Genomic DNA, 24,368 nt, shown 5'->3' with positions numbered 1-24,368 from the left:
AGGCGCTAGGCTTGCGGTGCATACAGCATCCATTCATAGTGACCACCTCCGAGTACGAACAGATGCAAGCAGCAGATATTGTTCCATGCCAAATCTCTAGCCGAGTGGTGGCTCTCCGTGGACGCCGCAGAAGACGTAGCGGTACTTGATAGCGCAGCAAGTTGCTGCGAGTCCTGCATCAAGGCCAGACTAACTGAGGCACCGATTCGGCTCTGACTCAACTGCTAGTAGCACATACGACAGACAAAGTGCGCCGTACGTACGCCATCATGCGTGCTAAGGCGCGAGATCCCCAATGCGCTGCTCCCTACTCCATAAGTGCGAGTGCGCAGAACGACTCATCGACAGCGACTCGCCATGCAGCACGCCATTTCGATCAGTGTTTGACAAAGCAGTCGTTGGCATCTTCTAGGTACTTCCGGCCAGATTTGTGAACGTTTCTAGCCTCGAATCTTGCCCCCCAGCACTCCATGCCAAAAGGCAGCTAGACGCAGCAAGTACCGGACGGGCCATGGCGGTAGCGCAATGATGCGAGTCTCTCTCGAATGCACGCCAGTCGATCCCTTCCTCCCGCCGGCCCCGGGGCTCCATCTTTTTCTTCCTGCTTGTTTGGCTCAGCGTCCTGCCTCTGTCCGCCAGCGCTTCAGAGAGGCTGCGCGACCCCAGAACATGCCGCGATAAGGACCGTGGCGGGAATAAAGGGGGGCGTCGTGCGGCAAAGATACGGGCGACGTCAAGGGAAAGATGCCGTGCTTGCATGCGCCCAAGTCGGTCTGGCGCCATTCAGTGCGCGAGTTTCATGGCCAAAAGCCCAATGCCTGCCTATCGTTCTTACAGTACAGAGCATGCGAACGCCGTTATCGCTGCTGCTATCTGCCTATCTCTTATCTGCCTCTACGGCGCATGCCGAGTAATGATAGCGCTTGGTGCACATTGCTCCATATTACCGGTTGCATTCAATCAATCAGCCTGCATGGACGGTGGCCCTCGCGCTGCTCCGTGCCCTGCGCCTGTCCATGTACACAGCGCCGCCCTGCCTCTAGGCGCGGCCGGTCACTCCATGCCGCCCATTCGGATGCTGTAGCAGCATCACTACCTCGTGCTAGTAGCAGCACTATTGTGCCAGTAGCAATTGTCTGTCGACCTGGCCCTTATCGCGCAGTTGCTGTCGTCAATCACGACAATTGGCACGCTCATTGCTAGTGACCAAAAGCGCTGTCAAACCGAGGGCCCGTGCGACACAGTTCCGGGGCGGCGTTCAGCCAAGCGCTGCTGCTGGTGGCGCACGGCTAGCTGAGACACTTACTCGGTACTCTGTACCAGCTGGCTGCTATGAGCCAGCCGTGCCGAGCCTCAGTACAGGAAACATCATCATGATGTCTCTGCGCTTCTCTCAGCGCTCTCGAACAAGACCCACGGCGTCCGCTTCTGGCTTGGTCGCCTCTTGCTACGGAGTGTTCTGCAGGTACCGAGCCATGCGATATGGGTCCCAATTACGCGTGCGTTCCGCGGGGAAGCCTGTTAGGGATGTACCTGGGCTGTACTTCGGATATGGCTTCAAGCCTGTAAGCCTGTGTCGTACCGGAACGAGTACGCAGTTGCGCAGCGCTCTCCTCGAAGCAGCCGTCTGGGGTGGGGGGCCAGCTTAGCGCTGAGAGTCCTTGTGGTCATCCAGGTCACAGCGCTGGGGCTGGCCTGGGCTGGCTGAGCTGCTCGCCTGTTCGAGGTACATGTACTCGTGCAAGATTGCGGCATCGCCCCTTGCGCTGATGCCGCTGCAGGAGTCACCTGGCAGGTCCAGGGCCACAAGTACCCGGTACGCGCCCTCCATCGCTCCCTGCCAGCAACCTCCCAAGGCGCTCTACTGCTGCATCACAAGCCCTTCAGGTAGGTAGGTCATCCAGCAGTGACTTTCCGTGTGCCTTCGTCTATCTCTCTCTTGTCAACAGCTGCAGCGCCATCCTTTTCCATCTCCTCGTCATCGCTCGCTTCTTCGTCTTTTCCTCCCCCCTCCCTTTTCTTCCCTTCTTTTGCCTTTCCTCCCTCTCTGCCTCCTAATCACTCCGATTCTGATCTTACGCTCCTAGTTACATATTCTTGCCGCTCTTCTAGCTCGTCTTCTCCTCTCTTCTCTGGCGCTATCATTTCTTAATCATCTGACCACCCCCGATCTGGGACCCTCGGATCGATCATCTCCTCCTGTCAAGCGCTGGTTTTCGCCTCCTAGGCGGCCCAAACCCCGTCGAGCCCGCACCAAGGCCTTGTGGCGTCGGTACTTTGGCAGTGGTATCGCTGCTTTATCTGCGGCCTTGTACCCAATAGCCATCCCCGGCTGCGTCTCCATCTGCATCAACTGCGCTGCAGCCTCTTGAAGCCTCCCACGCAAACGCCCCGCAAACCCAGACAGTCGAATACCTTATCCATCCGGTAGGCGACCTCTGCCTGGCGCCGCTCTCGAGTCACCGTCAGGAAGCGTCTCTTGCGCCTTCATCATCCGCGACAGCTCAGCACGGCACGCACATTCTCCATCCGAGTGCATGCATCTGCATCAACCTAGGTAGCCATACATACAGGCAGCCAGCCATAGGCAGCCGGACCACAGCTTCCTGGGACGTGTTCAAGCGCTGGCCGTTGACGAGACGAGCTGCCGGTGCCAGGACGCCGTACCGCTGCTTGTTTCGTCTGTCTTGGAAGTGTTAGTCACGCCCTCCCCCGACCCTTGTCACCCCCAGAGCTATCCCGTCCGATCCCCAATTCGACCACAGGATCCTGCACGCCGGCGCTCGTCTGACTCGGCTTGCGGCCTCTCTCCGACACTCCCCTGGCCTTCTTTTGTTTTTGTTTCTACTTCCAACTTTCTCTTCTTCTTTCCTTCTTTTCCATTTTCCTTTCTCGCATCGCATCGCATCGCATCACCGCTCGCGGGACGACAGCACCATCCTCCGCCCTCCATCTACCTGTTCACACTCACTTGCTGCCCCGTCCCCCACGGCATTGCTAACCTGCCATCATACATCTCCAGTGACATACGCTCTTCGAATCTATCTGATACCTGCCATTGCCTAAAAAAGCATCGGCTTTCCGTTCTAGGCTCTCGATTACTACCTCTACACCGACCTCCTATCCTTGTCACACAGATCTCCCTTCGCCCACTCCTCTTATAGCCCTGCCTCGTCGCGTCGTGGGCTCTTTTCCTTCTTCTACTTCCTTCACCATCGCTGCTCGTCTAAATCTACACCCGTTTAGACCTACATGACAGCTTCGGTCGCCAGCATCGACCCTCGAATCTTGTAAGCCCACGGGCTGTGACCGACCTCGCTCTCTTCCTGCCATCGACAACGCTACACAGGAAGCCATGGCGAGCCGGCAAGAGGGTTCGTCCCGGCGCTCGGGTGGGCGGAATGTTGGCCAGTTTACCATCGACAAGGAGATTGGCAAAGGAAGCTTCGCCCAAGTCTACATGGGCTGGCACAAGGTACGATACTTCCGGGACGGCGTTGCACCAAAAGTGTGCTTGCGTCCATTGTCATCAGCGGCACTCTGTTGTTTGCCAGCGTTCAGTCTTAGCTACCTCCTTTAGCTGCGCTTGATCTCGCCCATTCTTTCGCCATTGATTTTCTTCTATCCCTCTTCATCTCCATGCCTTCTAAGAAAAGATATGTATGCTAACCATGCTTGGCTTCAACCAGGAAACAAGAGCTGCCGTGGCCATCAAATCCGTCGAACTAGATCGCCTGAACAAGAAACTGAAAGAAAATCTATATGGCGAAATCCAGATCCTCAAGACCCTCCGACACCCGCATATCGTTGCCCTTCATGACTGTCTCGAATCCGCTACACACATTAATCTTGTCATGGAATACTGCGAGCTCGGTGACCTTTCCCTCTTCATCAAGAAACGTGACAAGCTCATTACCCATCCTGCCACCCACGACATGGCCCGCAAGTATCCCAGCGCCCCTGATTCTGGCCTTCATGAGGTTGTCATCCGTCATTTCCTCAAGCAGCTGGCTAGTGCCCTGGAATTCCTACGGAGCAAGAACTACGTCCACCGAGATGTTAAGCCCCAGAATCTCCTTCTACTGCCGTCTCAAGCATTTCGGGAAAAGCGAAACCTCCCCATCATGGAGGCAAGCCAGGACTCCTTAATACCCATGTCTGGCATCGCTTCCCTACCGATGCTGAAGCTTGCTGATTTCGGATTCGCCCGCGTATTACCATCAACGTCGCTCGCCGACACGCTTTGCGGCTCACCCCTGTACATGGCCCCAGAGATCCTCCGTTACGAACGGTACGACGCCAAAGCTGACCTGTGGTCCGTCGGTACTGTCCTGTATGAAATGATTTCGGGGAAGCCCCCATTCCGCGCCAGAAACCACGTCGAACTGCTGAGGAAGATAGAAGCTGCCGAAGACGTCATCAAGTTCCCTAAAGAAGTGACCATTACGCCTGAAATGAAATCCCTAGTAAGAGGTTTACTCAAGAGGAGCCCCGTGGAGCGAATGAGCTTTGAAAACTTCTTTGCCAACCCCGTCGTCGTCAACGAAATCCCCGGACTGGTCGAGGATGACATCCCAAAGCCCGCTAGGCGTGAGCAGAGGACAGCTTCCCACGGACAGGCTGCGGCACCGTCACCACGCGTCGGATCCCTGCGAAATGGAGCCATCGAGGCTGGGTCTGCTCGGTCATCTCGAGAGCAGCTGCCTCGGTCATCACCGATAATGGAAAACACCAGCGAAGGCCGACATCGGCCGCAGTCTGGCGAGGTCCACAAACGGCCAAGCTCACCTCGAGAGACCGGGGCTGGTCTGGGCATCCAGCGCCCACCACCGGCACCCCATGCCGCATCACTCCCAAATCATCCTAGGATATCCAAAACATCTCTGCATAACACCTCGCCTCCTTCATCTCTCATCCAGGACATTCGCAAGGCTCGAGTGCCGAGCGGCAAGGTTTTAACGGACGAAGAGGAAAAGGCCGCGCAGGATGTCATGTTTGAGAGAGACTATGTGGTTGTGGAGAGAAGGCACGTCGAAGTAAACGCCCTTGCAGATGAGCTGGCCGCCAACGAAAAGCTCGCATCCCAAAGCCCTTCGTTTCTTAAAACAAGGCAGCTGGCTCGCCACTACTCACAGCAGGGAGCACCGACTTCCACCACCGGAGCCACTGCAGCTCCTGCATCGCGAACGCAGCTTGTAGCACAGGGCCGAGCCCCCCAAGGCCGCCGCCCGTCATGGGAGAAGGCCTTATCTGCGAGCCCCGGATCTGCTTCGAGTGCCATAACCAAGGCCATCCAAGATGCCAGTTTGCGTCTTTTCGGAGTCAGGATGCCCATTCGGCCCAAGGGACAATCCCCACCGATGTATCATCCCTTCCCGGCATATCCGACGCCGCCAACTTCGGCGGGACTGATCGCAGACGGGCGAAGCATCCACTCGGAGGACGAAGATGGCCGCTCTGCGCAGGCCATCGAAGACTTTGCCACCCGAAGTGACTGCGTTTACGGGTTTGCCGAGGTCAAGTATAAGCAGCTTGTTCCTATGGCGCCATCCACAAACCATGGGCTTGGTGGCATTGCAGCCGAGCAGATGTCAGCAGATGACGATGGACTGACGGCAGAAGCCATCGTGGCACTCTCCGAGGAGGCTTTGGTGCTTTATGTGAAGTCGCTTTCTCTCCTGGCTCGGGCCATGGACATTGCCAGTATCTGGTGGTCGATGAAGAGCAAGGGAGATGTCGCCAATGGTCTTTCGGCAGCCGTATCCCAGTCTATAGTCCAGCGCATCAACGCGGTTGTGCAGTGGGTGCGCCAACGCTTCAACGAAGTTCTGGAAAAGTCTGAGATTGTACGCCTAAGGCTGATTGAAGCTCAGAAACTGCTGCCAGAAGACCATCCGAGCCACCCATCAAACCAAGGAGTGGATTCGATTATGTCTTCAACAGGGTCCGCAATGAAACAGGTGTATCTGACGCCAGGCATCACTGCCGAAAGGCTAATGTATGATCGGGCTCTCGAGATGAGTCGAGCCGCGGCTATTGACGAAGTCACAAACGAGAACTTGTCTGGCTGCGAGATTTCATACATTACTGCCATTCGCATGCTTGAGGCTGTATTGGACAGCGGCGATGATTCCAACTTCTCGAAAAAGGTGGCATCTGGCAGCGAAATCATAAGGGAGAGTTGCACCGATCTCGAGAGTGACGAGGAGGCTCATATCAAGAAAAGTAAGTTTACACTCTCACATTTTCCTTTTGAAACATCAGAGCTGACCCCATCAAACAGTGATTTCCATGATCTCTGGCAGGCTTTCCGTCGTCCGCAAGAAGCAGCGGCTCATTGACGAAGCAAACGCCAAAGCACAAGCGATAAACCGCCGACGCAGTGGCGATGTTACGCCTCGCAGCCCCCTCTCACAAGGATCTGCATAAAATAATCAGAGCGAAGAGGGAAAAAACTCTTCAAAAAGCGAATGGCACGAAAGGCACGAATGGCGCGAATCAACTATAGCACTTGACAACCATACGATACACAAAAGGCAAAACACTACATAACACCGGAAGCCTCACGGCTGGACATCAGTTTGGACAAAACCAGTATTAATCCTCAAAGTCCAACTGGATTTTATTTCGATTTATTCAATTGGTTTATTTCTTTTCCAATATTTTTTTTCATTTCGGTGGCGTTTGACGATGCTTGGCAAATCCAAGCACAACGGAGAGAATCCCCGCTCAGGTACTGGTAGCGGGCGTTTGACTGATTATTTGACATTCAACTTTTGAGGGTTTTCGGTATACTCATGGCCCAGGCGTTTGCTTATTTCATATTCTTTTCATGTCGTTGGGTTTCTAGCCGCGCTAGAGCCCGATTGACCTTATTTACTGCAATCTTTCAAAGATTTTATTGCACTTTCTTTCAGCAGCCATGACCGGCTACTGAGGCGCAGACGACCGATGAAGGAGTGGGAAGCGATTGCGAACATATGGTTGCACTTTATCTGGAGTGTCTTTGGGGAGAGACTTTTCTTTGCATCGCTCTTCTTCCTAGACGTATGACATTAGCAGTCCGCTGTCTCTCACTTATGCCGTTGCTGTTGTGAACTTTCTTGGATTCGGGACATGGGGATTAGGACTTTTGACCTTTTTTTTTTCTTTTTCTGTTTCTTTCTTGGGTCACGGCATCGGTTTGCGGATTAAGGAATTGTTATGGGAAAGGCTCGTTCTCATGACCATCAAAGTCATGGGTAGCGGTGGGATCGGACTATGGGCGAGGACTGGTTTTTGTGCGTGAAAGTGAATTTGTATGATTTTTAGATTGTTGCGTTTCAGCGCGTAACCTAGTCCACGATACCAATACCATTGCTGCCGAATGTTTTTACATACAGACAAAACGCATGCGTTTGCGCCCTCTTATCTCTTGTTTGTGACGTCGTGTTTGAATGAAGCTATGGGGATACCCGCAGGGTTCGACCCGTGTTGTTTGCGTCGATTACCAGGATTTGGACAGGCATAAGTATTTGACTGTACTTCTGTTTTACTTTTGGACACTGAGGTTGCGTTTGTGGTATTCCATTCTGATGGTGTTTATAAAGACGGGCTGAATATTGTCCAATTCAAGCTCTATTATATGATCCTTACAGATACTATCCGCAGGAAGCCATCTCAGCAAACAACTTTCATTCCAACTGCCACAACGAAGAACAAAGGAGAGAGGAAGAAAAGAAAGGCCAATGAAAGAGAAGACCAATCTTCTCCTGGCCGTCAGCCATGTCGCCGCGCTACGCCGGCAAGAAACTAAACGCCAGCAACAAGAGCAACAAGAGCGGGAGCACAACCAGCAAGAATTGATGCTCAAAGCGGAAAAAGAAGCCAAAGAGGAAGAAAAGGAAAACGCCAAGTTCAAAAAGTTGGAAGCCCAAGCAGCCAAGGGAAGGGTCGAAGCCTGGAAACGCATCCACGATGCAAAAGCGCGCCGTAACTATTTTTCTCGAGCGCAGGTCGATGAGGAAGTCATGCGGATGGTGGAACAGGTAGATTGCGATTTAGGGCTGGCGAAGCGTCGAATGGAGGATGGCACGGAGGAGCCGCATGAGGAGTGGCGGGCGAGGATGCTTGTGCTGCGAGAAGCGATTTATCGGCTGTGGAACGAGAATGAGGAGAGGATCAGGGGGGCTCTGCCGCGGTATGTGGAGGGCGTTGCTGTGAGGGACGGGATTGAGCCGCCAAAATTTTTGGGGGAGCGGAGGATGAGGATTTCGGGGCTGGGGGCGTGTTTTCAGTGTTTGATGGAGGAGATGGTTTGTTCGAGGGGGGTTGTTACGGGGAGGGGGGAGGAAAAGAAGGAGGGGAAGGGATGTGAGAGGTGTGAGAGGAAGGGGTATAGGTGTATTGTTGAGTATGGGGTTGATAGCGATGATGAGGAGGGGAAACAAGGGGATGACAAGAAGGAGAAGACGTATGAATGGGGCTGGGTGGATGAGGCGGCTGATAGGGAGCCGGTGGGAGAGACGTTGGAGATGTGGAAGCGCAGAAAGAGGGGGGATAGGCTGGAGGTGATTGGGAGTGGGTTGCAGTGGGTTGAAGCGGGAGGGTTTGCGCTGCCAAGTTGTGAGAAGGTGAGGAAGCCTGTTGAGGGTTGAGGGTTTGCTCTGTTGTTTGGTTGTTGATAGTTTGGGTTCAATGGGCGGATGGTGTTTAGCATTTACAACACAAGGAGCGTTTTCTTAGATGAAAAATAAATCACTCTGTTCAATTTCTTCGTCTTAGTTGTAGAGGGCAGCACCACTTGAAACAATTGTATCTTGGAAAACTTTGTTGAATGTAAGTCTCTTTGTTGTGTATCAGGTATAATAGCACCAGTCTGCCTATGCTCTTGAAGCAAGATGAAGCTTTCATATCTACTCTCATTGAAATGAGATTCGAAATTAAAAACTATTCCCGCGCGCAAAAAAAGGTCAAATCATCCTTGATAGCATACACTCACCCAGCGTTTGTCTTCGCCAGCTTGTTGCTGAGTTACATTCCAACACATGTGATATCAATCTCTCTTGGCCCTAGTATCTCTATCTCCCATAGTAATCTGCATGTTATCTGTCAAAAACTTGGCATCTAGCCGCTCCAGCTCTGCTAATACTACTTCTCGGTGGTGCTTGGGGTCTGCGTTTGTCGGCTTCAAATGCTTGTCAAGTTCAGTGAGAGGGAGTTGGAGGACATCACAAACTCGCATTTGTTGAGCCGTTAGGATTCGAGCCTCTACTTTCCGATATCCCTTATGACTACTATTGTGCAGCGTCTTCAAGGTCTTTTTCGTCTTACAAGCCTCCAGGTAGCCCAGTACCGGTTTAGCTTTAGGCAGTGGCGCTTTAAATTCTTGGTGTGGTGACGATAGGTTTGTTGCCAGCTCTAGCTCAGCCAACTTTACATCTTTGTGGGCGCCGCCAAAATAAATTGACTTCTCTATACAAGATGACGAGTCCCACGGAGTTGAGTTTTCGCCGCCATCGGCAGAATTTTTGCCAGGTGTTGACGTGGGTGAGAAGAGTTGAAGGCCAGCCAAGTCCCATGGCATCGGCTTGAGTTGGGTACTGTCACTGGGAGCTTCTTCGAAACATCGCTTGTCGAATTGCTGGAAAAATTCGAAATGCTTCTGTGGAGTGCAAAACCAGTCGTGGCACTCCGCTTCGGCAGCAGTGATTCGGTTTATCGGTGTCAGCTGAAGACAAGCTGAAGCAAATCGAAGGCTATTTGAGGAAAGCTTTGGAGACACCACTTGGATTATTGCCTTGACTGCTTTCTCAAGAGATGATTGGTCCATTTGTGTGAGACTTCCAAAACCGTCGGCATCAAGGGTAAGTAGCCGAAGTGTTACCAGGCCAAGAGACCACATGTCAACCGCCGTAGTTTGAGCTTCCATACTTGAGGAAACCTCACTGCAATGTATCAGCCTGGGTTTCATCAAATGAGAGGAACACCTCAGACTTACGGGGCCTTGTAATCGATTGTGCCAACATCTGTTATCATTCTGCTCCGGCGAGGTACAGCGCAAGCACCAAAATCCGAGAGCATAACTCGATGGCAAGATATTCTCGGAGAATATGCCAGCAAGATATTTTCCGGTTTCAGATCTCGGTGAATGATGCCTTTTATGTGAAGATAGGCAAGCCCGCGTACTACTTGTCGTAGAATGATTCGGCAATCGATCTCTTCAATAATTTCATGGCGGTTCATAAAGGAGACGAGATCACCACCAGACGCGAGATCGGTGAAGATGTATCTGGATGAAATCAGCCGCAGCTCCATTTCGAATCGTTAATTATTTTTGACTTACAAGGACTGTGGCGAGATAATGGCATCAATGTATGGTAAGATATTGGGCTGTAAGCAAATTAGTATCGTAGAAGAGTGTCGAACTTCCGTTTGTAGAAGACTCACATGCTTAAGCTGTCGAAGGACATCAATCTCTTGGAGCTTCCTATAAAGCTCATCTTGAGGCATCTTTCCATCCTGTCTTCCTAAGTTGACTAATTTGCAAACAAGCTGTCGCTTAGTCTTCGGCTCCAGAGTTAGGTAGACAGCTCCCTCTGCCCCGGTGCCAAGGCAGCGCGGAGTCAAGATGTATTTATCTTCGAAAAGCTATGCTAGTTAGATGGTAAGCATGGCTTGGGACAGTGGGAGACTAACTTGGCATTCTTCCGTTTGAATGACAGTTAATGGACGGAGAGGGGGCTTTCGAGGTTGGTGAAAATGAAACTTCCAATGGGGTCGAATCTCGATAACATCGCCATCTTGTAGGAGATACCCTGAGGATATCTGGGGCCCGATGCCGATAAGCACTCCGTTGACCAATGTCCCATTGACAGATTTGCGATCTCGCACATAGACGTGGTTAACTGATGGCTCGTAGACAATCACATAGATCTCGCAGTGATTTCGTGATATGAGATTGGTCGAGTCTGTTTGAATAGAGAAAGAGCTGCAGTCACTGTTAGATATCCATTGATTCAGCATTCTATACATCGCAAGCTTACTTTGCATCAGGATCACGTCCTATCTTGAAGATTTCCTGCTCCTAGATCGGAATGTCTTCATCAAGCTGGTCACTGATGCGATCGTCCACGAAGCGAAGATGCGCGGCTGCCAATTCGAGATACTGATCACTGGTGTTATCTAATTGATTCGCTGCGCCCGTCATGGTGAACGATTGCATCAAGCTCGTGGTCTATGAAAGCCGTCACACGAAATTGTAATCTCCAGTCTACGAAAAGTTATTCAAGTGAGAAGAAAAAAAAATGTATGAGTGCATTCCGAAATCTATCAAGGTACAAACTGCTGCCTTCCTCATCTACCCTAGAATTTCGCAGAAAAGGCCGACTTACAACGCACCTGCCATCTCAGGTGCTGTGATGGAGCTACATACAGTACAAATTCTCCAAAATACGGCTTTGGCACTGTAGCTGCTCTGATTCAATGTACGGCCCAGGTGAGGGGTCATCACGTGATGCTTGGGGGGTTTGTGCCCTACGGAAGACTTGTTCAAAGTGCTTGAAATTCCCCCGCTCCGCGAAAGCTTCTTTCCTTGTTACCTCATCCCAACAACGATTCTCATCAAAGAACAAGTAAGACAGCCTTCTCCGCAGCCAATTTCATGGCATTTTGCAGCTCGAGAGTGCATTGGAATTGCTCCAACGCATCCCGATGATGCGAATTGATGTTTGCGCCGGCGCAAGAATCACATTGCTAACAAGAGCTTAGACGCATCGTTCAAGATGAGAGCCAAATGGAGGAAGAAGCGCGTTCGTCGCCTTAAGCGCAAGAGAAGAAAGATGAGGGCTCGCTCGTAAGTGTCTTTGAATCGAATTGTCCAGATGGGATTGGAAGTGCTAATTGAGATATCAGCAAATAAACGACTCGCTCCTCTACCTGACTTGACACATCTTTCACATACAACATGAGTTCACGATGAAACGACGCCAGCTCGGCTGCTGCACCAACCTTGGATATGCGACGATCGAATTGGATTTTGCATGCCGGTGCGCCTCGCCAATTCAGCTCTGGTCGTCTAGGACGAACGCGAAAGATGGGGCTTGACAACTTCAGTCGGGTGAAAGCACCGTTTTGATGGATCGCAGGCCATGAAGCAAAATAACTGCTGCCATAGGCGCGCTTAAGATTGATCTTCGCTACTTGACAACAACAAAAATGCAGATTTTACTTCATTTCCAAACTAGTTTTGAGCTCTTATGTGTGACGTCTTGAATATGATTGTAGTAGCTGAAATAGCTTGGGAGAGCTATCGGCATCCAACCTAAAGCTCGTGTGACCATGGAATTTTGGATCCAATTTGTGTGTGCGAGCTGATAGCGCATTATCGATACGAAGCAGAGCTCTGGAGCTATGCTCGCATCCCTGCAAGTTTGATAACGTCACTCTGGATCAGTGGGGTAGCACTTGCGGCTGGTGCGGATCAACGCCGGCCAATCCTTTTGTCTTGGCTTGGGCAGCAGTGTCAGAAGAAACAGGGTCCGCAAAATGAAAATGTCTACACAAGCTGAAAAATTGAGTTTTTGGGTATAGAATTTAGTGAGAATATTTAGTATTTGAGCAATGCCTCCAATTGAAAAAGTATATACTGACCGCTTGTAGATTCCACGTTTTTCACTTACTGATATAGGCTATAAGTCGCGCGGCCTGGACCAGATCCATGGCGTAGCTAAAGTATAGTTACCAGCTAATAGAAAACTGGCTTTGTTGTATAGGTACATATAGATCGACATGTCAGATAAGGATGTTTGAAATCATGTGAACTAGAGCTAAAGAGAGTCTCTAGTTTTATAGGTACCTAGCTGTAGCACAGCACCAAGTTTACCAACACGTTGTCGTTACACAATATGTTTAGAGGTTTGTAACCTTTCACTCATAACACTAAATCCAGGTTTACTATTGCGCTCAGTAGGTAGTAGATATACCAAATGCACCATCTTTCGGTCTGTAACTGCCCATGTCTTCAGCTACCATATGAATTCCTACTCTTTCTGTGCTCTGCGGTAGCAGCCCAGGACTTTGATCCTCTTATACGGTCATTCATTTGCAATACTGCTGATAATAGCCAGTAATGCTGCGAGAACTATTATCCGTCAGTTTCCAGCTTATAATGTCACACTCTGTATGAATAGTGAAAATTTACGGCCCCCAGCAGTCACAACATACGACGCAGTGCCCCAAGCGGTCGGTATAGTTGCGAGGTCTTTCCAGGCGGCTGAGTTAAGCCATAGTCCTATTGCTAAGCTCAGCAGCACTGGAAAGAGTACCGCAATTGAGATTCTCGTTGGCGACCAGTCTAGCACAACCTCAATTGAATACATCCCGTCAACCACATCGAGCGAACTATTATCCAACGTCTGGTGCATCCAGTTCGCCCAAGACAGTGCAATATGGTCGGGAACAGACCAGCTCTTATACATATGCAGAAGAACCTGCAAGTCCGCAGCCCCATTCTTATCAAGATGAATGCGTTCATGGGTTCCCTCTTCATGGTTGCACTATATCATGTTACAAAAGTCTCTGAAAATTGACCACCAAGAAGTACTTACTCTATACAACCTAAAGCTCTTTACCTGTCTTAAAGAGAACAAGGCACTGCTCAGCCCGCGTAGTTGGAAAACACCCCAGCGGAGCTCATTGAAAAGTATAAATGGGTTGAAAACGAACACAATTTGTTCATGCGGATTATGGTGACCACGGCTGAATATACCTAGGGTCACATATGTGGGTTGAATCAGGATCTCACGCTCAACGATCGAGATACGCGTGAACTCAAGTCCTGAATACTTGATGCCCCTTTGCTGATGAGTGATGCCTCTGAGCTCATCGTCTTGTTGAGCCGGAGGCTCCCGCCTATTTTCTTCGTCCGGTATCGGACCGGTTTTCGCCTCATACGATAGTCCCGAAGCAAGAATCGAGAGACACGATAGTCCCGGAACAGCACACAATAATTTCGTGAAAAAATTATTGCCATTGATGTTTATTGTCTCCAGCACCTGCCTCTGCGGGTGAGACTTGAGTAACTTTCGAAATGCAGTAGGGTATGGAAATGATATCGTAGTTTCTTTCTCAACTACAGCCTTACTGTCAAGGCTCTTCAGACAAGGAATTCCCACTTTCCGTTTCAGCCTGAGTGAGGAGCTTCCCAGTTGAGACCGAATACACGGATTCTTCTGCTCAAGGGTCGCGTCGTAGGTTAGAACGGCTAGACCAGGCACTACCATAAACCATAGATGCCAGCTTCTTGATGGGATAAGTTCAACCGGTGCTCGCTGGGCTAGTGAGGTGGTTTCGGTCTCGTCAGTGGGAGTTGCCATTTCCAGCCCGTGTCTCGCCAACAAGGCCAATTTCTGAAATATGTATATCTTGATCTTGAGCAGAGAGGCTTAATTGCCATATTTAACATTTTGGAAGGGAGTCCAAGTCGCGTCGCCCATCGCCAGCTACGCCATTGCTGACGAGTGCTCCGATACACAAGCGCCAAATGCTGCGATTTATGTGGTATATTTGCATCAGGAGGATTCGATTGGCATTGATTGGCTGTGAAGGAATCGTGGCCAGTGAGTTCTTATTTCTGGTGTAACTATGTATTGCCCGACTCTGGTTTCGTGTAGATTCAGTGTCACGCTTGCTGGCTGGTTGCTGTAGGGAAAGTCTACGATTCAGGAGTCACAACGACCGTTTTAGGCGGATAAGAATGCTGTGTCTATCTCACAGAGGAAAGGTATACGCGCGCATCTGGCGACTAATTGGCGAAGTCCACATAGGTAGACTTGTCCAATCTCACCATGCAGCCTCCATGCGTTGGAGTATTTCACATGCTAGCCAGCTGTACAGCGAACATAATTGATGCATATTTGAGCTTCCAGCTTCGCTATTGGCCCACCCGTTGATTCCTGCATATATTCCCATTCGGCAATTCAAGGACCTTGTTGTACCTGATTGGCTACAAGCATGGTGCTTTGTTCTCAAATACTGCTTGATCACCGTAAGATCTGTAGATGCATCTGGACGGCCAAGCTTGGCTAGGTGCTGTTAGCTTCCATGTCTCTGCAGCCTTTAAAACGTCACTCTAGATTAGTGGGGTGGCCCTCTCACCGCCCGCCCGGATAAATACCGGCGAACTTTTTCCTGCCGCCCGATAACCAAAAAATTTTGGAACAGAAAGATCCCACCTCGAATTCGTCGCCCAACTGAAGAGACACTGCAGAAATTCGGAGCAAAAATGTCTGATCTGAGCCATAAGAAGAGGAAGAGGGATGGGGAGAAATCGGGGTCGTCGAAGAAAAAAGTCGTTCTCGACGCACCTCATCCAATTGCTACAGTCTCTTCTGTTCTTCGCCCAAAGACATGTCCTCCTGTGATTGGTATGTTATGCGCCGGGTTGATTTGAGTCCTCCACGCATTTGTTGATGAAGATATAGCGAATACCCCAGGCATGGAAATGCCCTCGAATCTCACGTTTCACTCATATCTCCCTAAAAATGCGACCTCTTCAAAGTCAAAAAAGACCGCCATCGAAAAGGGACTGCTGCTTCACTCCTCAACACACCGAAATCTGGATTATACAGCAAGAGAAGAAGAACGAGGCTCGAAGCCACTTTTGAACCACTATATCGGCATCTACGATCCTAAAACCGGCAAATTACAGGTTGTCGAGGCCAAAAAGATGGTTGTGCGTGGAACCGTCCGATCGAAGCAGGTAGCAACAGAGCAAGAGGGCAAGAAGGTAAGCGTTTATGCTTCTCAGAATCAAAACCGCCATATGTGGAATTGGGCAAAATTTTAACATTCTTGCAGAGCATGCTGGATCAGAGAACGGACCTTGGTCAGACTTTCGGAACCAAAAAGGCCAAGAAGGCTATCCAAGACAAGGTATTGAACGCCATTGCTCCGCAGAGGAAGCCTGGCGACACCAGCACCCCCGTCAAGCTGGACGATGCCTCCAAAGCCATTCTCAACTCCATTGGCGCGGTTACATCAACAATGGCCTCGAGAGAAGAGCTGCAGGCAGCCGTCGACGAAGCCAAGCCGGTGCCCAAGGCAAACGTCGATGCCAGCGAAGTCTACGACGTATACCGCCCCGAAGAACTCATCGGAGCTGACATCATTAACCTTGTGCCTATCCGAGAATGGCAAGAAAAGGCGAAGCATGGCGAAAGTATCCAATTCCAATCTCGATATGTTGTCTCTCGTGTGCAAGCCATTGCCTCCAACGACTCTGCAGAGATGCGATTGCGCGTGCTGAGATATCTCTCCATTGTCCTCCTGTTTTACCTCTACTCAAAGCCTGGCCGCCAAAAGGGCACTCGACAGCTGCCTCCCCGAGAAAAGCTCCGAGAGCTACTGGCACCCGCACCCGAAGCAGTCGTTGAGAATATTCGTCGCAAATTCTCAGACGGCGGCCAACTGAGAAAGTTCCACATTGATCTCCTGATTGCGCACTGCTGCGCATTGGCTTGTATCGTCGACAACTTTGAAGTGGACACCCAGGCTCTGAAGGACGATCTTAAGCTGGACCAGAGAGTGATGAACCAGTACTTCCACGAGATTGGAGCAAGAGTTAAGCCTGTCAAGGATAAGACTGAGGAGCGAACTCTGCAAGTGGCGAAGCTAACGCTTCCTCTGGATCTTCCAAAGCAGCGACAAATCCGAGCGCGCCGATAAAAGGGGTGATTTTGTACGAGAAACGGCATAAAACGGCGGCAAGGTTTGAAGTTTAGAAGGGGGAATGATGTCGATTACATGAGCGGGCGCAGCTGGAGAGACGTGTATATAACATTTCTGTCATTCAACTGCTCTAAATGCATGTCAACAGCATGTGGGCATAATTTCGTTTATAAAGCATTTCATTACACCTGGAGTATTGTACCATACGTGGTGCCTGATACTCGGGGTTTCAAGTATACATAGGTAGATCATAGTGGGCAGAATTAAAAGCAAAAGCAGCTTATAGATTTCTTACTTGCATATCTCAACGTCTTGGACATATCGCCAGAGTAAGCAAGCCAATGGGCTTTTGGCGGCACGTCTGCCGTCGCAGCCCCGCAGACTCGGCCCGTAGACCTCGGTATGTCTGGGGAAGCCCTGCATCAACCCCGGAACAGTCAATCGCGAAATCTCACCTGGCAATGTTACATATTAAGTGGGCGATCTCTAGATCATTTGCTTTACTTGCTGGTAGCGCAATATCGTTCTTTTAAAGATTGACATAGCTCTTCGCTCTTTTCTAGCTTTGATATTAAAAAAAAACATATACACGTATACAATGTCGGCCTCAGATTCTCCCAGCATCATCTCAATCGAGTACCGCGGCCGCGTCGCCGTCATCACCATTGCCAACGCGAAGAAGCTCAATGCGCTTAACCAGACGCAGTACTATGAGCTCTCGCAGGCGATGAGGGAGGTGGCCAAGCACGACGAGGTCTATGTCACTGTATTGCTCGGCAAGGGACGCTTCTTTTCTGCGTAGGTCATTCATTTCCTTATAGTCTTCACTTTTGATTCTTGCATTTGTGTGATGAGACGTGAAGACTCTCAAAGGGAGACATATTATACTATGAATATGAGAAATGAATATGTTACAAATTGATACATCGCTAACAAGCATATACAGCGGCGCAGACGTCTCCATCGGCAGACCAAATCCCACCGACCCCAACGAAGCCCGCAAGCAGCTCCTCCAGACCTTTGTCGCCTTCAACCTCAACATCACAGAAGCATTTGCCGCGCACCCCAAAATCCTCGTCGTCGGGCTCAACGGCCCCGTCGTGGGACTCACCGCCGCCATCATCGCCCACGCCGACTTCATCTACTGCGCGCCGCACACATTCCTCCTCACGCCCTTTTCGTCAATCGGGCTCGTGGCAGAGGGAGGCTCTTCGCGGGCGCTCGTCACGAGACTAGGACCCGCGAGGGCGAACGAGGCGCTGATTATGAGTAAGAGGATTCAGAGCGCGGAGCTGGAAAAGTGTGGGTTTGTGAATAAGGTGTTTGAGGAGGTGAAGCAGGGTGAGGATGAGAAGTTTAGGGAGCTGGTGCTGAAGGAGGTGGATGAGAGGCTGGGGGACCATCTTGTGGGGGACAGTTTGCTGGGAATCAAGAAGTTGATTAGGGGGCCGGAACAGAATATTGTGAATTTGAATAATTTCAATGAGGTGTTTGCTGGGCTGGAGAGGTTCATGACGGGCGTTCCGCAGGAGGAGTTTAGGAAGCTTGGGAGCGGCGAGAAGAGGCACAAGCTGTAGTGCGGCACCAATTCTGTTTCTTTTCTTTTCCGTAGGTGTGTAATTGAGATGCAGGCGTGATGAATGGCCTATAGAGTGAAAAGACAACTCGCTATTATATCTGTGTGTTTATTATGCCAGCAATCCAAAAAGCAGACTCGTTCGGCCCCAGAAGCTCTTGGCCGCCTTGCCGACATGCTGTCGCGAGGCATCTTCCAATCCAGTGCGCTCATAAACCGCGTCTTCCAATTTTTGAAACTCTTGTGCTGTATCTCCTGCTATGTTTCCGATGGAGAGGCGTAGAAGTGAGATATCGAAAAGCCATTGGATGCAAAGATCTCGCAATTGCTCGTTGCCAGAGGGTGAGCCAACTTCCTTTTCAACCTCCTGTTCTTTCTCACTGCTGCCCGGTTCTTCCCTTTCCCCATCATCTTCCTTCTTCTCTCCGTCACTTTCTTCCTGCTTCTCCTCCTCTTTTGTTTCTGAATCTTGCTCTGTGTCGACCTGTTGCTCTTTTGCTTCTTTCTCATTCTCATCCTGCGACTCCGTCACCTCTTCAGCATCCTTATTCACTTCCTTGACCTCTTCGTTGAATTGTAGGCTCTCTAACTCTTGGCTCCACGCCTCACACAGTCGCTGACCAACATGCTTCTTCAAAGCGGACATTGCAGCCGCGGTCCACAAGTCAACTCCGGCATCCGATAAGGACAGCAGGAGGCTGTGGAGGAATTGAAACGTCTGTGGGGAAGGCTGATTTGGCAGTGCTGGGTCGCCTTCCCACAACGGTCTTCCAATTGCAACCCTCCCAGAGAGTCCCGTCTGCACAAACTCGTCCACGGACGATGCTGATGTCGATGCTATAATCGTTTGGTGAAGGGTAGGGACCATATCTAGCCCAAAACTTTTGAGGTTATCGCGCTGTGGTAGCTGACGACGAATATCACGCAAGACTCGAACCAAGTACATGGCGACATCACTCCTGCTGCTACTCTCGGATTTGCTGTCCCACAGCTGCTGAAGCTCCTTTCCAAGCGATTCAAAAGACGCGTCAAGGCTGTCATCCAACTTTTGTTGCAGCATTTTCGGATCGTCCTTGCTCAACAGCTGCTGTCTCGCCTCTATCGTCTCTTCATCTTCAATCTCATCATAGTCGTTATCCCAGCGCTGTTTCTCCAACTGTCCGACCACCTCCTTCACGTCGTCGATAATGTGAAACCAAGAGGAATAGCAATTGAGCGCCTTGGACACAGCGTCGCTACGACCGTAGAATCGTGACGCCACTTCTTGTAAGAATGGACGAGCTCCGATAGCCAACGCATCCTCGTAGCCCTCTTCATCCCAAAGGCCTGGTAGTTTACCAGTCACGCCATCCTTCCAGCTTTCCAGCGTGGCCTTGACCTCTGAGCCTACAAGACGAAGTTTGGAAACCTTTGTGTCCAGAACGGCGAGCATCTGCGCATTGATGGTTTTTCGTAAATTATTCTGCATCTCTTCGGGGTCGATACCTCGCACTTTACTTCCTTCGCGTATCCAAAGCTGGAGAAGATTCGTCCGTAGCTCAGTTATGGATTTGAAATCGTGGATTGGCTCCAAAGTCTTCTTCAGCCCATCGAGCAGCGCATGTTCGCTCTTTTCGATCCAGCTGTCAAACATCTCCCTTGCCTGAGTTCCATCAAGATCATCATGACGAATAAAGGGCGTATAGTATTGGATCTCTTCACCACACCATCTCTCAAAAATATCGAGTCGCAACCCTTCGAGGTTCTGTAAGGAGGCATCTTCCAGAAGAGGCTTCTTTGTTAGGGCATTGAGTGCTTGGGAGAGTTTGTTCGGCACAAAGGCTTGTACGTCTAGTAAAGTTCGTGCATACAGTCTCAGGCTTTGGATGACATCGTCCGGACTCCTAGCTCGCCCGTCTTCCTCCTCGTAATCCAGAGCTACAGCGATCGCCTTGAACCTGACTTCCAAAAAGTGCCGCAAAGTGTCTTTGGTTCCAGAGCTGTTCGCAAGACTGTGGGCCGCAAGAGCCTTCAAAACGTCGTCCCTATCGGAGTCGGGACCAGCTTTCTCCATGGTCTTCTCCAGAGTCGTCCTCAGCCGCCGACGCAAGTTATCCAGCTTCTTCTTGGAAGCGTCGGCAGCTTGTCGAGCCTCGTCGCTGGGAAATTCATTCCCCAAGCTATTGACCAAGAGGCGGCTCAGCACCCACACCTTGGCTGCCAACACCAGCCTGTCGCCGATCCTGACACTCTCGTCCAGCTCCCCGCGGCCTCTGAGCAGTCTACCAACCAGTAGCAGACATCCGTCCAGCAACCTCCTTCGAGCTGACTCGGCAACTTCTGATTTCTGCTCCTTGCGCACAAACTTGGCCAATCCAGCAACCTTTGTCGACACCACCGCCCTGCCGCACCGCCAGCCCATGTTGCCCAAGAGCTCCTGTACGGCATCGTTGTCGCTGCGCATCTGGACAATCGTGTCGGCAGTGCCAAGCAGATCACGGTAAGATCCGCCTACCCGCGTGCGCAGGCGGCTTGCCTTATCTTCGATCTCGACATGGAGGGCCTTGTGGATGGAGCGAATCTGGGGGAGCGTATGGTTCGCGGAGAAGATCTGGTCGGAAGTGGTGAACTTGGTGGCATCGGGGGTGGCCATTGTGGCCCTGTTTGCGCGTGGCTGCGAGGTCTGACGGAGGAATGTTATAGAATTGGCGTCATTGGGGCATGTACTGGCTGTTGCTCAAGGAAATTGTTGTCTCGAGATTGCGTGCTGAGGTGGTGTTAACAGCAAGTAGAGAGAGCTGGAGGATGAAGTGGGTGGGGCTCGAAATGACAGCTTTTAGTGCTATCTGTGCTTCAACACCACTACATTACCCTGAAACCCAAGCATCAGATGACGATTAAAGCAAGCTTGTAAGACGCATACACATGGCGAAAAGAAGAACATTTCTATACAATGAATACTTATGTAGTTGGCTTGAAATGGAAAAAGTGCTTGAATAACAGTCACACCTGTGTGCATATACAAGTTTATAAACCGACTCAGAGTCCCGTAAATGATATTTGCCATTAATCGCATGTACATGTATTCTACAGCTTCGTACTCTTGATGACGGTAGCGTTGATACCACTGAGTTCTCCCCGGTAACCTCCCTTGGGCTCGCCACCTTGCCACACCGGCTTCATGCTCTTCAGCTTCTTCTGCTTGGCCTCGAACTGCTTTCTCCTCCTGACTCTGGGGTTGCGGACGTCCTTGCTTCTTCTGGGCGCCAGACCCTTGTTCTTCTGGATGGCGTATGTAATCTTTCGCTTGCCGTCCTCGCCAATCTCCTCCGTCTCTACCACTCTGTCGGACTTGCTTGCGGCCGCGTAGGCTGCGTATCGAGCAGCCTTGTCGTCCTTCTTGGCCTTGGAAGCGTTTGCTACCATGTCGTAATAGTCATCCTCTTCATCGCGCACTGCATTGGCAGTCTTGGAATCCTCGTCGTCGCTATCCTCGCCGAGATTCGCGCCGAGTTTGGAATCTCTCTTGCCTCGCTTTTCAGCTTCACGCAGGAGACGTGCTTGGCGGTCTCGCAAGCGCTCGCGGTGAGGAATATCCATATCACCACCTGCATCGCGACCAGCACCGGCGCGGCGGTTGGCCTTCTGCACGATCTGGGAGGTGTAGAACTTCAAGCTCTTCTTGCGCGCCGCCTTATCAGCTGCTGCGCGAGCGTCCAAAGCCTCCTCTTCACCAAAGTCTGAGCTATCATCGTCATGAGCATTGTTTGTCTGATCCGTCTTCTTTGCCTTTGACTTTGTGTTGATGGGCAAGTCATAAAGATCAGCAACTGTCTCTTCGATTGCCTTGGCCTTTGCCAGCTTCTTCGCCTTCTTCGCCGCCGCCGCAGCATCTGCCTCTCTTGATTTCTTGGACTTCTTCTTAGTCTGGGCAGCTGATTCATCTCCATTCAACTGAAGAATAGAGTCAACATCTTGTGCCAATGATTCCTCGGATGTCTTCAGGGATCGCATGTCTTTGACACGCTCCCATGCCTCGCGGCACTGGATGAGAGTTTCCATCACATCGTGTTCACGCAGCTCGGCAGGATCGATGGTTCGTTGTGCCTTGGCAGCGTCGCGAGCTGGAGATGTTAGGATGGCCAAGTAGCTGGCTAGCGAGGCAACGTAACATCCTAGCACCCAGTACTTAATGGCAGCCAGAGACTTGGGGGCAGAAACTTTGGCGTCTGTCCTCAGGATGTCCAGCTGTGGCTGCAGGTCTTGGAAATCTTTGACGAGATAGTCGAATTCGGGGTATCGAGCAGATAACAGTTTCAGTCGTTCCTCTGTGCTCATATCATCAGTCACCTCGACCTCTTTAAGGACCTCGGTCACTGTTTCGGCTTCTTCTTTGTCTTCTTGCTCGCCGGTTAGCCACTCATCTCCATCGAAGATGAAATCTTCCTCGGCCATCTTGGCCAATTTCTTTTGCTGTATTCTCTTCGCTTCGGTTTCTTCCTCCAACGCATCTGCCTCTGTTTCGATGTTGTCGGCATTGTAGTACTCCTTCTTGGATGCACCCCACCACCCCTCCTCCTCGCCCTCTACTCCATTGGCTTCATCCGCTTCATCTTCTGAGTGATCTTGCGCAGCCTTTCGTTTTGATTTACTCGGTTGGGCCTTGTGGTTTGAGTCCGCGTCCTCGTATCCAAATACCTCCTCGTCTGAAAAATCAATCTCCTCGTCGTCTTTTCTCCTGCGCTTCATGTTGGGCTCATCATCAAGCATAATCGTATCCCGATCCATGAAGAATTCGTCCTCTGAGTTGGCCACATCTTCGTATGTATTGACTTTGAGGCGAGCATCCGCAGGGTCCAGCTCCTTTGGCCCACTGGACTCGGCGGCGTGCCGAGAGGACTTTCTCTTCTTTGCCATGATGGAATTTGTGTGGTTTGGCGAATATATTGTTCAATTCGCGCGGCTGTGAAAGCAGAGAAACCACAATTTGGACGACTGGTTCAGGATCGTCGTTGAGAAAACTGGTTGAGACGGGTCGCTATGGCGCTCTATGGCTTGGAACTTTTCGATGGAGCATGAAATTTTCCTGGCTGATAAGATAAAGAATTTTAGTCTGCCGCCCTTAGCTTCCAGGTACCAAGGTACTTGGCTTGATGCGCCGGAGATATGTGCGTCCGCCCACTGTTAGCGCTCGCCTGTCTGCCTGTAGCTGATGGCCTGCAACTTCTGCCAAGCGAGACAGATACGGTAATAAGCGGCTTCTGCTCAGATGCAAGGGATTCCACATCAAGCCATTTTTGTTCTCATAGAAACACTGGAAATTGTAGTTTGAGTGTGCGCACTGCGTAGTATCACATGTAACCTGCAGCTACGCACTGGCGTGTAAATCCCACCCAATGCCACCTCCTGCTATTGATAGGAGTGGTTGGTAAAATGGCGAATCGTGATCGCCTGCAGAGAATGGCTGCAACTGGCAGCCCAAAGCCGGGAGGCAATAATTTCAAGTGGCAATATTCCTTAGATATGACCATATCGTCGATCAGTAAGAATCATTTCTCGTACACTATTTCACTGCTTTAAAGGTTTTTACGAAAAGTGATAAATTTGCATAGTTCACCTGGGATATTGTATGCGCCACGTATGTAGTATTGCATGGATCAGATATGCTTATGTGGATTAGCCAATATGCGAATGCGCTATGCCGCGCTTTCCAGCTAAAAATCGATGAGGTTGGCCCGCCGACTTGCTCTTGTGATAGCACTAGGCTAGTCTCTTGATCTGGTGTAAATTACCCAGCGGCTCCATATCAAAAGACAAGAGGGGGCAAAGTGATGGGCACGCAACAGCAGATGGTGTGCTGATAAGAGTTATTAATCTCCCTACTTTGCAGTGCTGATCGTATTGCTTTGGCGTCTGTGCATATATACCTATGTAGGGATATGCATTCGATCTGTGATAGCTACTTTCTTGACTGCACGGACCTTGCTCAGCGCCCTCTCTCTCCAGCATCTGCTTCGTATCAGTACAGCCAATCAAGTGTGCTGTGCAGAACTGCAACTCTGCAAGGCTACTCCAGCGATGCATGCTGGATGATGAAATGCCAAGG

At 50.7% G+C, this 24,368-nt stretch overlaps 7 protein-coding genes across 7 annotated transcripts; 4 read left to right on the top strand and 3 right to left on the bottom strand.

The window, feature by feature from the left end:
* Positions 1 to 1,373: 1,373 nt before the first annotated feature.
* TGAM01_v204796 (hypothetical protein) lies at positions 1,374 to 2,372 on the top strand (the record flags this gene model as incomplete). The annotated part of the gene is made up of 4 exons (XM_018801505.1): positions 1,374 to 1,565; positions 1,624 to 1,726; positions 1,782 to 1,816; positions 2,088 to 2,372. 4 exons carry the CDS (start codon positions 1,374 to 1,376, stop codon positions 2,370 to 2,372), a joined length of 615 nt encoding a protein of 204 aa, XP_018665298.1.
* A 1,290-nt stretch (positions 2,373 to 3,662) lies between these two features.
* On the top strand, positions 3,663 to 6,429 carry TGAM01_v204795 (ULK/ULK protein kinase; the record flags this gene model as incomplete). The annotated part of the gene is made up of 2 exons (XM_018801506.2): positions 3,663 to 6,225; positions 6,284 to 6,429. 2 exons carry the CDS (start codon positions 3,663 to 3,665, stop codon positions 6,427 to 6,429), a joined length of 2,709 nt encoding a protein of 902 aa, XP_018665299.2.
* Positions 6,430 to 9,034: 2,605 nt separating this feature from the next.
* TGAM01_v204794 (CAMK protein kinase) lies at positions 9,035 to 11,188 on the bottom strand (the record flags this gene model as incomplete). The annotated part of the gene is made up of 7 exons (XM_018801508.1): positions 9,035 to 9,926; positions 9,980 to 10,270; positions 10,325 to 10,371; positions 10,429 to 10,629; positions 10,678 to 10,969; positions 11,025 to 11,043; positions 11,098 to 11,188. The coding sequence occupies 7 exons, from the start codon at positions 11,186 to 11,188 to the stop codon at positions 9,035 to 9,037; spliced, it is 1,833 nt and encodes a 610-aa protein (XP_018665301.1).
* A 4,074-nt stretch (positions 11,189 to 15,262) lies between these two features.
* Positions 15,263 to 16,704, top strand: TGAM01_v204793 (hypothetical protein; the record flags this gene model as incomplete). The annotated part of the gene is made up of 3 exons (XM_018801509.1): positions 15,263 to 15,404; positions 15,462 to 15,766; positions 15,838 to 16,704. The coding sequence occupies 3 exons, from the start codon at positions 15,263 to 15,265 to the stop codon at positions 16,702 to 16,704; spliced, it is 1,314 nt and encodes a 437-aa protein (XP_018665302.1).
* A 601-nt stretch (positions 16,705 to 17,305) lies between these two features.
* TGAM01_v204792 (hypothetical protein) lies at positions 17,306 to 18,284 on the top strand (the record flags this gene model as incomplete). Its single annotated transcript, XM_018801510.1, has 2 exons — positions 17,306 to 17,505; positions 17,654 to 18,284. The coding sequence occupies 2 exons, from the start codon at positions 17,306 to 17,308 to the stop codon at positions 18,282 to 18,284; spliced, it is 831 nt and encodes a 276-aa protein (XP_018665303.1).
* A 111-nt stretch (positions 18,285 to 18,395) lies between these two features.
* On the bottom strand, positions 18,396 to 20,915 carry TGAM01_v204791 (hypothetical protein; the record flags this gene model as incomplete). The annotated part of the gene is made up of 1 exon (XM_018801511.1): positions 18,396 to 20,915. The coding sequence occupies one exon, from the start codon at positions 20,913 to 20,915 to the stop codon at positions 18,396 to 18,398; it is 2,520 nt and encodes an 839-aa protein (XP_018665304.1).
* A 434-nt stretch (positions 20,916 to 21,349) lies between these two features.
* On the bottom strand, positions 21,350 to 23,179 carry TGAM01_v204790 (hypothetical protein; the record flags this gene model as incomplete). Its single annotated transcript, XM_018801512.1, has 1 exon — positions 21,350 to 23,179. The coding sequence occupies one exon, from the start codon at positions 23,177 to 23,179 to the stop codon at positions 21,350 to 21,352; it is 1,830 nt and encodes a 609-aa protein (XP_018665305.1).
* Positions 23,180 to 24,368: the final 1,189 nt, after the last annotated feature.

This window comes from Trichoderma gamsii (genome assembly GCF_001481775.2).
Source record: "Trichoderma gamsii strain T6085 chromosome Unknown Scaffold_14.2, whole genome shotgun sequence".
Taxonomy (NCBI): domain Eukaryota; kingdom Fungi; phylum Ascomycota; class Sordariomycetes; order Hypocreales; family Hypocreaceae; genus Trichoderma; species Trichoderma gamsii.
This window is presented reverse-complemented; position numbering and strand designations above follow the sequence as displayed.